The sequence below is a fragment of the Pterocles gutturalis genome, unplaced genomic scaffold, assembly GCF_000699245.1.
Source record: "Pterocles gutturalis isolate BGI_N339 unplaced genomic scaffold, ASM69924v1 scaffold30413, whole genome shotgun sequence".
Classification (NCBI taxonomy): Eukaryota; Metazoa; Chordata; class Aves; order Pterocliformes; family Pteroclidae; genus Pterocles; species Pterocles gutturalis.
In genome coordinates, this window is record NW_010121443.1 from 19,213 (window position 1) to 33,625 (window position 14,413).

The following is a 14,413-nucleotide window of genomic DNA, read 5'->3' on the forward strand; positions in this document are numbered from 1 at the left end:
GCAGGAATTTTAAGAGAGGGGCATTTTTGTCTTATTTATTTGCTTAACTTCATTACTATTACAGTAAAATTACTATTAAAGTGTAGACTATTCAGACCTCTCTCCTGACACGGGTTTCTACAATAACCCGGATAAGAGGATTGCAACTAGGTGATACATGACTCCAGTGGGCTATTCATATGGGGGCTAAAGCCTCTTGGAAGACTGTGACCCAAAGGAGATACAAGACGATTTAGCAAGATCCAGTTGACTAAGAAGAGCAGAGTACAAATAATTTGGATAACCAATCACAGTTCTCAAGTGTTGATGGAAAACTCCCCAAAAACTTGAGGCAGAGTTGCAGACCTGAGATCAACGCAAGGGATGGTAAACTGTTCTACAGGCCCACATGGAGAACCAAATCAGTGAGGCTCTACTTAGATCTGAATCTAAACACAGTGGAAATCCCAGTAATTCAGAACTATATGACAAGCTCTTCCACCTGTTTTCACTGCAGACAACGCATAAACCAAAATTTAGTTTAAAAAACCACAGTAAAAATGTAAATCTTGTACTTCATTGTGCTAAAGCACAATAAAGCACTTGGAGAGACGTGGGACAGACGTACCACTCGGTAGATAAGGAACTGGCTGGATGGTCGCACTCAAAGAGTTGCGGTCAACTGCTCAATGTCCAAGCAGAAACTGGTGATGAGTGGCATTCTGCAGGGGTCTGTATTGGGACCAGTGTTGTTTAACATCTTTGTTGGAGACATGGATGGTGGGATTGAGTGCACCGTCAGCAAGCTTGCTGACAACACCAAGCTGTGTGATACAGTTGACACACTGGAGGGAAGGGATGCCATTCAGAGGGACCTTGACAGGCTTCAGAGGTGGGACCGTGCAAATCTCATTAAGTTCAGAATGGCCAAGGGAGAACCCCAAGCACAAATCCAGGATGGGAGGAGAACGGATTGAAAGCAGCCCTGAGGAGAGGGACTTGGGGGTGTTGATTGATCAGAAGCTGAACATGAGCCGGCAGTGTGCACTTGCAGCCCAGAAAGCCAACTGTGTCCTGGGCTGCACCAAAAGCGGTGTGGTTAGCAGGTCGAGGGAGGTGATTCTCCCCCTCTACTCTGCTCTTGTGAGACCCCACCTGGAGTACTGCGTCCAGCTCTGGAGTCCTCAGCACAGGCAGGACATGGACCTGTTGGAGCGAGTCCAGAGGAGGGTCATGAAGATGATCAGAGGGCTGGAACAATTGAGGCCTACAGGAAACCTCGAGAGGGACTTCTTATAAGGGCATGTCATGACAGCACGAGGGGTAACGGTTTTTAAGCTGAGAGAAGGTAGATTTAGATCAGATATTAGGAAGAAATTCTTTACTGTGAGGGTGGTGAGACTGGAACAGGTTGCCCAGAAGCTGTGGATGCCCCATCCCTGGAGGTGTTCAAGGCCAGGCTGGATGGGGCTTTGAGCAACCTGGTCTAGTGGAAGGTGTCCCTGCCCATGGCAGGGGGGGTGGGACTAGATGATCTTTAAGGTCTCTTCCAACCCAAACCATTCTCTGATTCTATAAAAACACAGAGACACAAAAAGGAAATATCTAGCCACTTCAGTTTCTCAAATACAGTGTGTAATTGAAGAGAAAGTTCTGTTCAATGCAAGGTATTCCTTTGCAATCAAGCTCCTTTTAAAGAACAGATGCTTACAAAGAAAGGCAACACAGATGTGTTTGAAGTTAATACAACAGAATAAAGGCCTTCAGCAATGATATAATTATCTGTTCTTAACTGTTGAAGTTATCTATGTCAAAATACAAAGATATTAGAAAATCAGAAGAAAAAAAATGAAGCTATCAACTACCCTTCCCACCTTTAAGCAAGTTTTTAGCTGCTCGGTGCCAAATACTAGCAAGCCTCCTTTTGCACTGTGAGCTCTGAGGAGTGTTAATGCTTTGGGACTATGAGGTTTCTCAGCATGTCAAAAGAGTTGCCATCTGGGTGCACAGACTCTACACCTTTGCCTTCTTCATGAACTTGAAGGAATCCATAATCATCTATCCCGACTATCCACGCAATCGGGCCCTCCTCATTGTGAAGACGAACTTGCTTACCACTGCAAATAAAGAGAACTAGATAGTCAGGAATTAATTGGTGGACACCGCACAAACACTTAAAAATAGATTATAGGACTAATGTCTAGCAGAATATTTTTATTTCCCACTTTACTAGTTCTTTACAGAGAATGATTTTCAGCAGCACTTTCTAGCTGCTTTAATTTCTTTCTGTGTAATCAACAGAGTTGCAGTTAAGCCAAACAGTGTATTTTTTTGTAAAAGACATGAGTACAGCAGCTACATCACTAGCTAAACAAATAATTCCCAATTCCATTTGTTTTGAGATGATACACGTAAAATATCTAGAAGCATTCTTCAACTCATGCTAGTCCATTGATTTTACCAAGTGCTATTTTTAATCTCCCTTTAAAAATTACATCCTACATGGGAGCACATTTTAATCAAATCACTAGTTTTAAAAGCAACCCAGTAGAAAAAGAGAAAATATCTGTGAGTTCTTCCCAACTTGATTAAAAGAAAGTTCAAGAAGAACATTATACTTACGTGTGTATCCAGTACTTGTAGTAACGGGGAAGAACTCCGTTTGGCCCCTTCTCCTGAAAAATATCTATAAGCCTCTCTAGCACAGTTACAGTTCTTGCAATAAGACAGTCTGCAGTTAAAGGCTTCAGCTTTGTCCCCTCTTCCTTATTAAATTTTGCGATGAGATCATTGATGCATATGGTGGGGTTGCTGTTATTCACATTAAATCCAAAGCCTGAAGAGGACAAACCAAAAAAAAAAGGACAGGATCTGTAAGCAGGAACACTTTTTTACTACTAGAAAATCAGTACTTTATTCAACTATTGGATACAATGATCTCTAAGGATCTTTCCAGTAGCTGTTTTTCTTCAGCCTCTTATACCTTTAAATCTTCTGACTTGTGTAATTACAAATCTTGGTCCAGATTTTACTTTTTCCTTGCCCTTAAAATGCCTCCTCAGAATTGTAGAAGCAAATCCACTGCAGTCTTTCAACAACACACCATCTTGTCAATGAGGGTTAGGAAGATGGTTAAGTGGGGAGTTGCACGGCTGTTACAACAACATCGAAGTGCAAAATTCTTTCACTCTCTGGAAGCTGCAGGTCATTAGCTAATTGAGAGTAAATAATTTATCATACTCTAAGATGGAGATTTATCTTTCAGTCTAAAATTTAATTACAAAACCTTTCCGTTTACTACAGTTAGCTGATTGCATTTTCTGAAAATTAAGCCTTTTGACTCAGCTGTGAAGCCTTGCTTGGCTTGCTCTGAAAAGCCAAGAAGATTTAACTTTGCTGTGTAAAACTCCAGTTTGCTTAATCTATCTTACAATAGTATATCCTTTAGAAGCCTCAAGTCTCTCACTGAGATTTCTCCATCTAGAATAACGCTGGCAGAATGCCCTTCTTATTTAAATATGGCTCTTGGGGCCTTTTTTGCAGCCTCCTGAAACAGGCTTTGAGGGATGTAAAAAAATATATTGTATTACCTGTTTATTTTTTTCTCCTAATAATTTGGATTTTTCTTTCCTCAGACATTTGGGATAAAACCCCAGTCTGTCAATCAGGTTTAGACATGATACACCTCCATCTGCAAGAAGGTCCAGATGCACTGTTTACTTGAAAATTTGCTATTAATGAGACTATTCATATATTGAAGTAATTCATATTAACTATGAGGAGAAGGCTCTCTTCAGCAGAAAGGAGTTTTTGACTTTTAGTCAGAGAATGCATGCAAAGAAAGCCACAGTAATACCAGCACCAACATACTGATCCTATGGAAATGAGGATAAATGTATTATCAGAAGGAGACAAAGGAAAATGATCTGGAAAAAATAATGTGCCATGCCAGCAAATCCCAACTCAGCTGTTTACACTGAAATATAGTAGAAGTGAAGAGAGAGTGACGTGGCCATCAACCTGTGATTAGTACTGTCAGGGTCCATAATGGGGCCTTGGAGTCCCTCTGCAGGCTCAGGGCACTCAGGCTTGTATGTATGGAGATCACTACTTAGCAATCCAAAAATCGAAACAGACACAAAATACTGTGACGACAAGCTCAGTTGAGGCAGAAGCATCTGGGGATATATGCAGTTGTAAAAATGTAGCCAGGTGATTCTAAAAATATTGGGTGCTCGGGACTCTTAGGGCATCTCTGCCTTGCCCATGTGAGAAGACTGAAAAATAAACATTTAGCACCGACCCTGCAGTCTGCTGATGTGGCTAATCCATCCTCCAGTTCTAGAGCTAGCCCTGCCTTCAGCATCTGTGCACTGTTCGGACATGCCTTAGCTGCACAGAGAGGCAGACAGAGCTTTTGCAGGCCAAGCATGCTGGCTGTCCCTTGCATTCCACTTGTGTTTGGCTACCTACATCTGTACTGAGTCTGGCCCTTACATTAATGAAGTATTTTTCTGCAGAACTCTTCTTCCAAAAGTCCTGCAATAATTAAGCTCTTGAAAATAAAATTATTTTTTTTAAAACACGTTTAAAAGTATGAACATGAACTGTGTCGTCTGTGAGACCTTGAGAACACGGTACAGGTGAAAAGGCAGGTTTGTCGTTTGCCTTATTCTTCTGAGGTACTTCTCATGGCAGTGAAGCCATAGAGATGACCTTTGATTTTGATCATTACCCCTCACATACAGGATACTCTTCACGAGTGCCACGTAAACACTGAGGTCTAGGAAAGGAATCTGCATGACTGTAGAAAGGCAATAATGCATCTGGCTTACCTTCCCTGTTGTAGAAGTTTGATCTCATTGCTACTACTAATACAAGTTAGATGTCCTGAGTCACCCCTGCACTCTCAGTAACATACATCACTGAAATGATGGAAAAAATCCTTGGACTAGTATGTGGCAAGTAAGTTCCAATCTTAGAAGCTTCCAGGTGAAAGGAAGTTGATGAAAATGTACATTTTTGCATATACCTCAGACCTTTCACCATGAAGACGACTCCTATGGACATCAGAAAGCACACATACAGAAAGTTTCCATTTGAATTTGAATGTTTGAGTGTTTAGGGTAAGAAACACAAGGTCCAAAACAAATATGCAATCTGCAAAGAGGTATTTGATAAGATGAACAATTTATGGACCCATTTTTGCTTTTCTTTTGTTAACCAGAACAGACTCTGGAAAAACATATGGAAGCCGTAAATGGTTGACGGAGCACAGAGAGACTTTTTAAGTGTCTTGGTGCAACTTCCATGCTGTACATGTAGACTATTTACAAGATGAGGATATAATAACTGAACAGAAAATGCAATGCCTGGGTATGTTTCACAGAAGGAGGTGATGACTGATTCAACTGTTTTGCTTGTTCACGCCTTAGAATTTACAGCACCTTGACAGAAACTATATGCCCACACTCTCTTTGCAAGATACTTTAATTATCTACTGTGCTATATTCAAATATAAACCAAATATTATCAACATCTTCTCTAACCTTTTAGATTTTCTTAGGAACTTTCATTTAATTTTTAGACGTCCCACAGATAACTGTTTTTGGAACAAGAACCTTGAGCTCTTCTGGTACGTTTCTGAGCATGTCTGACAGGTCTGTGCTGCTGCTGCTTAGGGGAAAGATTTTCCATAACTAATAGCAGGATGATTATCAGACCCGAAACAACAGAAACATCTCAATACTTATTTGTGCACCTAAATGTCTTCTCCTGTTACAGCCCTAGGACTTGCTGGAAAATACATGTACAGTGGTTTTGAGATTGGCTGTGCTACCTTTTTGGAACCAGCCTTCCAGGTAGACTGTTCATCTTCACAATGAACAGACTGTCACTCTTTGCTCCTTGACCCAGCCTTCCCAACTACTTTGCAAATTTTACTTTCTGAGAGAACTAAAGAAATTAATCAAATCATTACTTCATTGCTGGTCCACTAGCAATATTCCAATTTCTAGAGAGGTACCAAGAGAAATAAGTTATGAATAAATTTTAAAACGATGAAAGCAGAAATTGAAACATGACTACGTGTACATAGCTATTTTTCTCCTGATTTAAAAGGCATGTTATTTATTCAACTGTTTGTCATGTTGAAAAAAATGGATACATATTTCAGTGTATTCTCTTAGTTCTGCAACACATCAAGGAGGACATTTTCCCCTATCTTCTGTAATGTTCTTTCTCTGAACTCCACTACACCAGCCCAGATGCTTGCATTTAGTTTTTCCTTGTCAAGCATATGGAATTATTAAGAAGAATGAAAACATCTACTTTTTGTGCTTCCTTTTGATTTAATATTGTGTTTTAGTTCCTTATGCCTGCTATCATTATTTGGTTTTGTCCTTATTATTTGAACTCATAAAGACATCAATAACAAATTTCTTCAGAAAAAAAAGGATACAGAAAAGTTTGAAAATAGACATTTACCAATAAGTATATGAAATGTTGTTTCAATAAGTGTAGAGTTTACCAGAACTCCACCAAGCTTCATAAGATCACTGTAGTAAATATCATTTGGCCATTTTACTCGCAGATCAACATCCTAAAGAAACAAAAAAACACATTTAGAAACACTTTGCTCTTTGATACTGATTATAAGAACATGGCTCATTCATCACTCTATATTCTATATTTTCCGTATCTCTTTGCCACACAGAATGTGATACTGTCAACTGCTCTTCATAATGAGAACCTATTTAAGTGCTCTATGAATGTTCCTGAAAAAGCTATAGTGGCATGGTTACATGGTTTACTAAGGAGGTTTGGCAGCTGACAGAGAAAAGTGTCCATTTATTTAAAAAAAAAAAAAATTATGGCAGATAATGAAGGCTTAGAGCGACCAAAAGAGGGACTAAAGATATTAGAGATTTTTAGTCTCAAAATCATGTGGCTTTATAGAATTCATTACCTTCATTCATTAGTTTAAAAGATCTGTCGAAAAAAGATGCAAACTGTGGCAGCCACCATGGCTCACTGCTGATCAACAATCAGGGTAAGCCCACAATAACACCAACACTGTATTTGAGGATCCTTGCAGGAACCAGACAAGGAGACAATGACATCTTGAATTTCAGAAAGGAAACTTAGTAGACATGAGAAATTCCAGTTCACAACTATGTAAATACTTCAGTAATGTCCTAAATATATTCAAGCTTGCAGCAGCTACACTTAGGCAACACCACGGAGCTAGAAACACAAACTGTGCTGTGTGACACCATTCCACTGCAATAGAGAAGTTTTTGTTGAAACCACAAAACTGAACTGAACTTTGCACTGGCTACTTAAACACAAAAAGAAAGTAAATGTGCTTCCTGTAGTTTGAAAAACTGCATATGACTGTATCCCCAGAGGCAAATTATGGGAGGTGCTCCAGGACTACAAGAGTCGCATTCCCTCCTATTGTAGATTATGAAATCCCTTTACAGGATGTGTGAAAACTGCACCTGGGTCCATGTCTACTTTCCTGACAGATTTAAAGGCCAGAAAGGAGTCCATTACACATACATTGACAGGAAATACTACCTGATTTTGCTATCAAAGCATTCTAAGAGAGAGAATCACCAATTCATATTCATTATGGAAAACAACTTGACTCTTTGCACTGGGAAAGGATTTATAGAAGACTCTTGAGACATGTGAAATATGACACAGTTAAAACAGTATTATCCAGGTTAAGAGATCTTCCGAAGACCTATTCAGTAGAACTTACTTAAGGAAAACATACACCTGTAGGACACCAGACACTAGCTCTGCAACTGAAGTGACAGCAAGCATGAAGAACAACCAAGTCAACTGAGTATTCTCATTACATAAACTACACAGCAGAGACTTTGCCACAAAATGGAGTTATGAGGTACTGCACAACTATCCGCATGTCAAAGAAACGATGGGCATCACAAAATATGCTGGAAATGGAGCACGTTCCTACCTTCACTTACTAGAGATATTTGCTGCTCTCAGAATGGGAAAGCAAAGCATTGTCTTGATATAAGGCCCTTTTGCATTTGCAGCACTAACATCTGAAAGCAAAATTCCAATTCAGCAGTCAGATTTTCTCCACGAGGACCCAGAACAAAGGCCTCAGTCACTGCCTGTTCAGCACAGTCAGCATTCATGCTAATCCTAAAGATGATGACTGGCTGATAAACTGAGACACAGGTATTTCAGATTTTGGAATGGAAATCCTGAAATAGACTTTAAGCATAGTGAACGACATTAAAGTGTGTTAAAGTATTGTTAAGATTCTGATATATGGCCACAGAGTTATGGAAATTTGGAGGAGAGAATGAAAACTCATCTATAGATTAGCCCACTGTTTGCAGCTACTGCAATTTGCATGGCATGGATGTTCATCTGACATAAAGAAAAGCCCCGTGTTAACCTAAGTCTAAAGGGGAAATTTAAGCACTGAGTTTCCAATAAATCTTTGAATTTCCTTGTTTTAATTTTTTGAGTTCAGACCCTTAACATTGTTGTCACCCATTGTCTAGGGTGGACGTACCATCAAAGACGTACTGTAAAGACAGTAGCCCTGTCTTGGTCATAGCAAGCTATGTATCGTACATGTGCTATGCGCAGTACATGTATTACTGATATATAGTAGTTTTACATTAATATATAGTACTTTGGTCACCTTTTTCCTCTTGAATGGAATAAAACAAAAAATGCCACAGTATACCAGGGTAGGCGTACAGAAGCAAAACCACCTCCATTCATAAATTAACTCCTTCCCCAGTCAGACTCCTATTTTATAAAACTCACTCTTGTCCCTTCTATTTTAAATGGTTAAATTACTCACTCTAGCCAAATATTTTATATTGCAAATTTTAGCCTGAAGCATTTTGTTTTTATAGTCAAGTTATAAAGCACTGAAGTTAGAAGGTTTTAATAGAAAGGCTGACAGACCCTAAACTACAGCAAAGCTACCGGGTGCCACTATAATAAAGTTCATGTGTAAATGTGTATAAGTCATTGATTTTCTGTAATATGGGAAACATATGCTTTAGTTAACTACTTCTGTAAAATACCAAAGTTTTATAGTTAGCAAATATTACGAAATGGTAACATTAAAAAGGAGATATATGAGGTGATGAAGAAGACTGGTTCTTCATTTTAATACTGATGACAGGACACTTGATTCCCTCTTGAGAGCAATGCTCCTAAGTTCTTGCTTTAGAAATCAGTTTTCAACCTTAAACAAGGGTTGGAAAAATCCTTTAAAAGGGATAAAGTGACCACTGAAACATCACCAACAAAAAAGCAGAAAAGGATTTGTCAGTTTTACTCATTTTTCCCTCCTCCCTCTTCCCCAACTCCTTCAAAATCAAAACAAATTAACTCAATTGTTAGACAAACAAAACTGACATTTTCTTTACTGCTGAAGACTGAGTCTTAAGTTTCATTAAGATTGTGGGTGAAATGAGTGTCGTATACTTAATCAGCTCAATAAAAGACAGTATTCATCATATTTATACTAGATTTCTTAAAACATATAAATAATCATGCATGTATGAAGGCTAAGTTTACCACTATATATTAGTGCTGAAGAACTATATTATACATTCAGTCATCCAATGCATAGAAGATGTAGTTAAAATCTGAGTTTAATGCAAATGGAAACGGGAATTTTGAGATAAATTAGAATGACATACCTCATATCCTGGTATTGATCTAACTGACTCTACCACTGCCAAGGACACCAGGTGTTGAATAAAAGGAATTCTCTGGCCCAGGTTGGAATGTAGAGGAATGGCGATATGCAAAGTGGACAGTGCACAGCCCACGGGACTGAGCCAAACATTTCCACCACGACCTGGGGAGGGAAAGGAAAAAAGTTAAATTCAACTCAAGAAAAGGATTTATAAAAAAGATCACTTTGCTAACGCAGACAACTACAAAAAAGAAAGATTTGATAGTAACCATCCAACAATCTACCGTAAATCCTGTAATGGAGTTTCCAAACTAATTTTGAAGGAAAATTGGTTAAAGTGCAAAGCTTTTTCCTTATAAAAACAGCAGGTTGTTTAATATGCATGCTGCTACTCAATTTCCTACCATGTCCTAAATGACTTGCTTCCAGGATTTTCCTGGTATCGGGTAACATGCACATTTCAAAAAATCTTGCTTTAAGTGAAGAAGTATTTGTGAAGTTGCTCTGTGTGCATCTAGAAAGCCATCCACATTGTGAATCAACTTGACACAAGCTAGGTCTGTAACTGAAAGCCAGGTAACCATCTTAATGCAGATCTGTGCTCAGAAGAGCTTATTAGGCTGAGCACTGTGTTCTTCAAAAAAAAATGAATGTGGCTTTTAAATCAGTGCTAGCACTCTCTTGGGAAAAGGGCAGAACTTGCTCATATTTATCTGAAAAGATTATGAAAGTTCACATGACAGTTCAGGCAGGTCCTGCAGACTCAAGAAACCTCTATCTCAGAGCAAGTCAAGACCCAGTCTTGTTCCAGTTATGCCAAAAAGGAGTTCTGATTTCGAAGTCTGACTTGTATTACACTAAATGTACTGATGGCAGTTTCCATGACTGGGGAGACTTTTGGCAGAAACTAGAAGACCACTAAATCATTTCTGCAAAGCCACCAAACATCCTGAAAATGTTTACTTTGGTCTCTGTTAACTTAGGTTTTGAGATTGAATCCACAGTTCAAGCAGGAGGAAAAGAGGACATGATTATTCTATAGATTATATTATTAAAAATACTGTGTATTATAAAAAATAATGTATCTTTAAGACAGCTGGATGACAATAACATTTCCTATTCCATATGTTTAATACACATTTATTAGCACTAGAAGAAAATTTACTCACCTTTCCCTTGTGTTTGTCGAACAGCAATTGCTATTAAACCCATCTCCTCAGGCAACTCAAACATTAACCTGCCAATTAGGAAAAAAACACCAAAAAAACATGCTTATCAGCTGGAACACTAAGCTACATTCATGAAAATCTAGGCTTAAATATCAGGTAATATTTTATGTTAACATTGCACTTCCATTTATCCGTTTTCAGTTCACATTTATTCTTGACTGAAAAGCATTAGAATATTAAAAAAAGATTAACTGAAAAATGACTGTGTAAAACATTAATATATCTATTACGCTGGCATAACTACTAGCCATAGTTCATTTAAGGTGCCTTCTGATAACATACGTTTTGTATTTCTTCATGTTTTGTTGAAGTGCTTATTTTTTGTGTGTCACTATCTTTAGTAAGTGACAACTGGCAATTCTAGACATTTGTTTCTACTTACAGCAAATTTTTGTTCATATTACAGAATATAAGAGCAGCAGTTTCTGATTATTTAGAAAACCAATATGGTGGCAATAAAGCAGTTTAAAAGATACACTATCCCCTGAGAACTAATTATGATTTAACTACAGTAAATAAATCTACACCTTCTGAGAACTCTAGAGAACACTGGCTTATTTTAGGCTTGTGTTCTGCTTTTAAAATAGTTTCACTTAAAAGAATACTAACTTTCCTCTGGGGATAAGTAGAAAGTGCACTTTAACACCACCAAACAAGTCAATGCTAGACTGGAAAAAAAGAAGAAAAAAACTCTACTGTGAGAACTTCATTCAAGCCCCTTTAAAGAAGATCTGAACTGTACTACGATCCTCCTCCATTTCACATTTTCAGGAAGAGTTATTTAACAGATAAAACAGATACTCCAGATGTTGCCAGCAAAGTAAACCCAGAAAGTGATTTATAGCCTACAAACTTACTTCTAACATGGGCACAAATATCACGTTGTTCATTCATATAAAAGCAACCTTGCCTTGGAGATAAGTGCAGTCCAAAACAGCAAAGAGTACTGTTCAAAATTATTTCCTCTGAATTTCAGATATGCAAGCAAGGTGTTTCAAGTTCTGCAATCAAGCAAGTATCACTGCACAGCAGACACCAGCTGCAAGCAGAAGCATCCCCACTGCTGCTCACAGACAAACACCTTTAGGCAGGCGACAAGCCAAGGAATTACCCATACCTCCTGCTTGTCAGGTTGAAAAGCAAGGCACCAGTAACTCATGGGGCTGTACTGGTAGCAAAATGCATGTAGGAACCCCAAGGTTTCACAATATCTTTCAAATGGCTGACTTGCTTTCATGATGATCAAAATGGGAGGTTATTGGAGGGCTCAAGCAAAGTCTGGACCACAAATGCCTTTACTAATTAGAAACACTTGAATCCAAACTGACAGAAGCCCTAGCAGGCTCCACAATGCTTTCCCACATTGCTCCTGACTCAGGGAGATGTTGTCAAAAAGCAATAGCCAGAAGATCTCTTTGCCAGTCCCCTTCCAGCTCATGTGAAATACAGTTTGATAATTCTTTCATTTGGACCCTATGGATTACACACTGAGACTAGGCTCACCTATCTACCACCAGCCTTTAAGATTAAAAATACACCTCTTCTTATGCTGGGACCTAGGGGAAAATCCTCTGTAGCTCTTTAAGCCCATGAGGTTTCAGCCCTGTCTTCTGGGAACAGCGTGACTTCAGTTACACCACCAAGTTCATGGTTTTGCAACATGAAAATTCGATTTAGATTTGGATGCACAGTTAGGAAGAGATTACAGGCTTTGTCAAAATGCACAGATTTCTCTTACTTCTCCATTTACATGCTGTCACAATGGGAGGAAAATAATCAGAGCACAAAAATAATTATGAATCCAAAACACAGGCTTCTAGAACAAAGAGATATGATTAACGGAACACATGAATGTAGCTATTAGAGGCTTGGCAGCAGGTAACAACATATTAAATGCAGAGACCAAGTTTGTACTTTTAAAGGCCATGAAGAAATTCTTTAATGGATACAACATGGGCAAGTTGTTAATACCCAGACTGATACAGCAAGAGACAGATAGGATTTATTTTTACTACTTCCTGAGATTGTGCTGGAATTACCATGAAGCCTATGATAATAAAAAAACCAACACAACTGCCCCCCTTGACTTCAGAGCTTTGTAAACTGTATGTGCTTGTTAGGTTTTTCTTCTGTGAGAAGCAACTTGGATTTTACTTACCAGAAAGACTAACCGTACGTGCACTTTTTTACATATCAACTTCCCTTCTTTTCTTTCAACTTAATCAGTTGCAGATTTAACAATTTCATTTTTCTGCAGAGCAACTTAATCACAGTGCTCACCACATTTTCCCCCCAAAATATCTGCATTCAAGAAATTCTCTGTTCTTTTTTTGTGCTCTTTAACTAACTTGCTCTACGTATTAAGTCACAAGACCACACTGAGATACAAGAGTAGGGAAACATGGAACGTCTGAAGACAAATTTACCCATCAGGAAGAATATCAGATGGCATCTATATGACCACAGAAGATGATACTAGAATTTTATGTAAATTTCTCCCTTCTGCTTTGAACATTTTTGTGGTATTTTCTAAAATGTGAGCAAGACACTTTTAGTACTCTACAATACTAAACCAGCTGAAATATTAAGAGAGAGATTCTAGCACAATTTTTTATACAAATACCCTCCCCCCACCCCGTAGTGCATACTATGGATGTTGTGAAGAGTAATAAACAACACTTAATTGTTTCATAGAAATTTCAAGTTTAAGGAGGACTCTGTCTTCATGGCTAGTCAACACAATGACTTTTCTTCCTACATGAATGCAAAATGGGAATTAAAACCACAAAAACCATGTTTGAATAATGTTAACAGCCTGACAACTATAAATTTAATTGATGTTGTGGGTTTAAGGTTGAAACTCTCATTAATGCATCCTGCTGTGTTACAGTATTGCAGAGGTATTACAACAGGCAGCATTACGTTCCAGATGTTAAAATACCTGGGCACAAGAGGGTGAGTTATGAACAGATTTCTCCCTTCACTTCAAGTTCCTTGTCTGAAAATCTCACTCTCAAATAGCTTGTTTATAGAGTATTATAAAAGCAACATTAAAAAAACCTTTCAATTTTTAGTCAAATGGAAAGGAACATGCCTTCTGACCAGTTTCTTATATTTTGGACAAAAAGGTGCCCTGAACACTTGCTCTACTACTTTACATTCACTGTTTTTGTCCATTACATCTCATTTGAAAATGAGCAGTGTGCCTGCTAATATTTTTCCTAAACTCTCCTCCATTGCCCTCCATCTCCTTTTCACAGCCCTCAACTACATGATGCTGTGTCTGATTCCACGCTCTGTGTGCTGAACAGCCTGCCACAGGGCGTGCTGGCCAAGAGCATGGGTAACTCTTGAGTCCATGCTGCAATCTCCTTGGCGGCAGCACTGGTCTGTGTCTCTCTCTCTCTCTTACCTGGAAGCCTGTTTTCATGAGAACACGAATACCTGAAGGAGCTCAAAGACATGGAGGTCTTCTGTAAAACAGGCGGTAGACTGA

At 38.6% G+C, this 14,413-nt stretch overlaps 1 protein-coding gene across 1 annotated transcript in view; it reads right to left on the reverse strand.

The window, feature by feature from the left end:
* Window positions 1-1,927: 1,927 nt before the first annotated feature.
* Window positions 1,928-14,413, reverse strand: part of HLCS (holocarboxylase synthetase (biotin-(proprionyl-CoA-carboxylase (ATP-hydrolysing)) ligase)) — a gene marked incomplete at its 5' end in the record, with an annotated part of 105,579 nt that continues 93,093 nt past the window's right edge. The window contains 5 exons of the mRNA XM_010077251.1: window positions 1,928-2,096; window positions 2,602-2,815; window positions 6,466-6,580; window positions 9,690-9,850; window positions 10,858-10,925. Coding sequence (XP_010075553.1) covers window positions 1,928-2,096; window positions 2,602-2,815; window positions 6,466-6,580; window positions 9,690-9,850; window positions 10,858-10,925 — 727 coding nt within the window. The remainder of the gene's footprint in view (window positions 2,097-2,601; window positions 2,816-6,465; window positions 6,581-9,689; window positions 9,851-10,857; window positions 10,926-14,413) is intronic.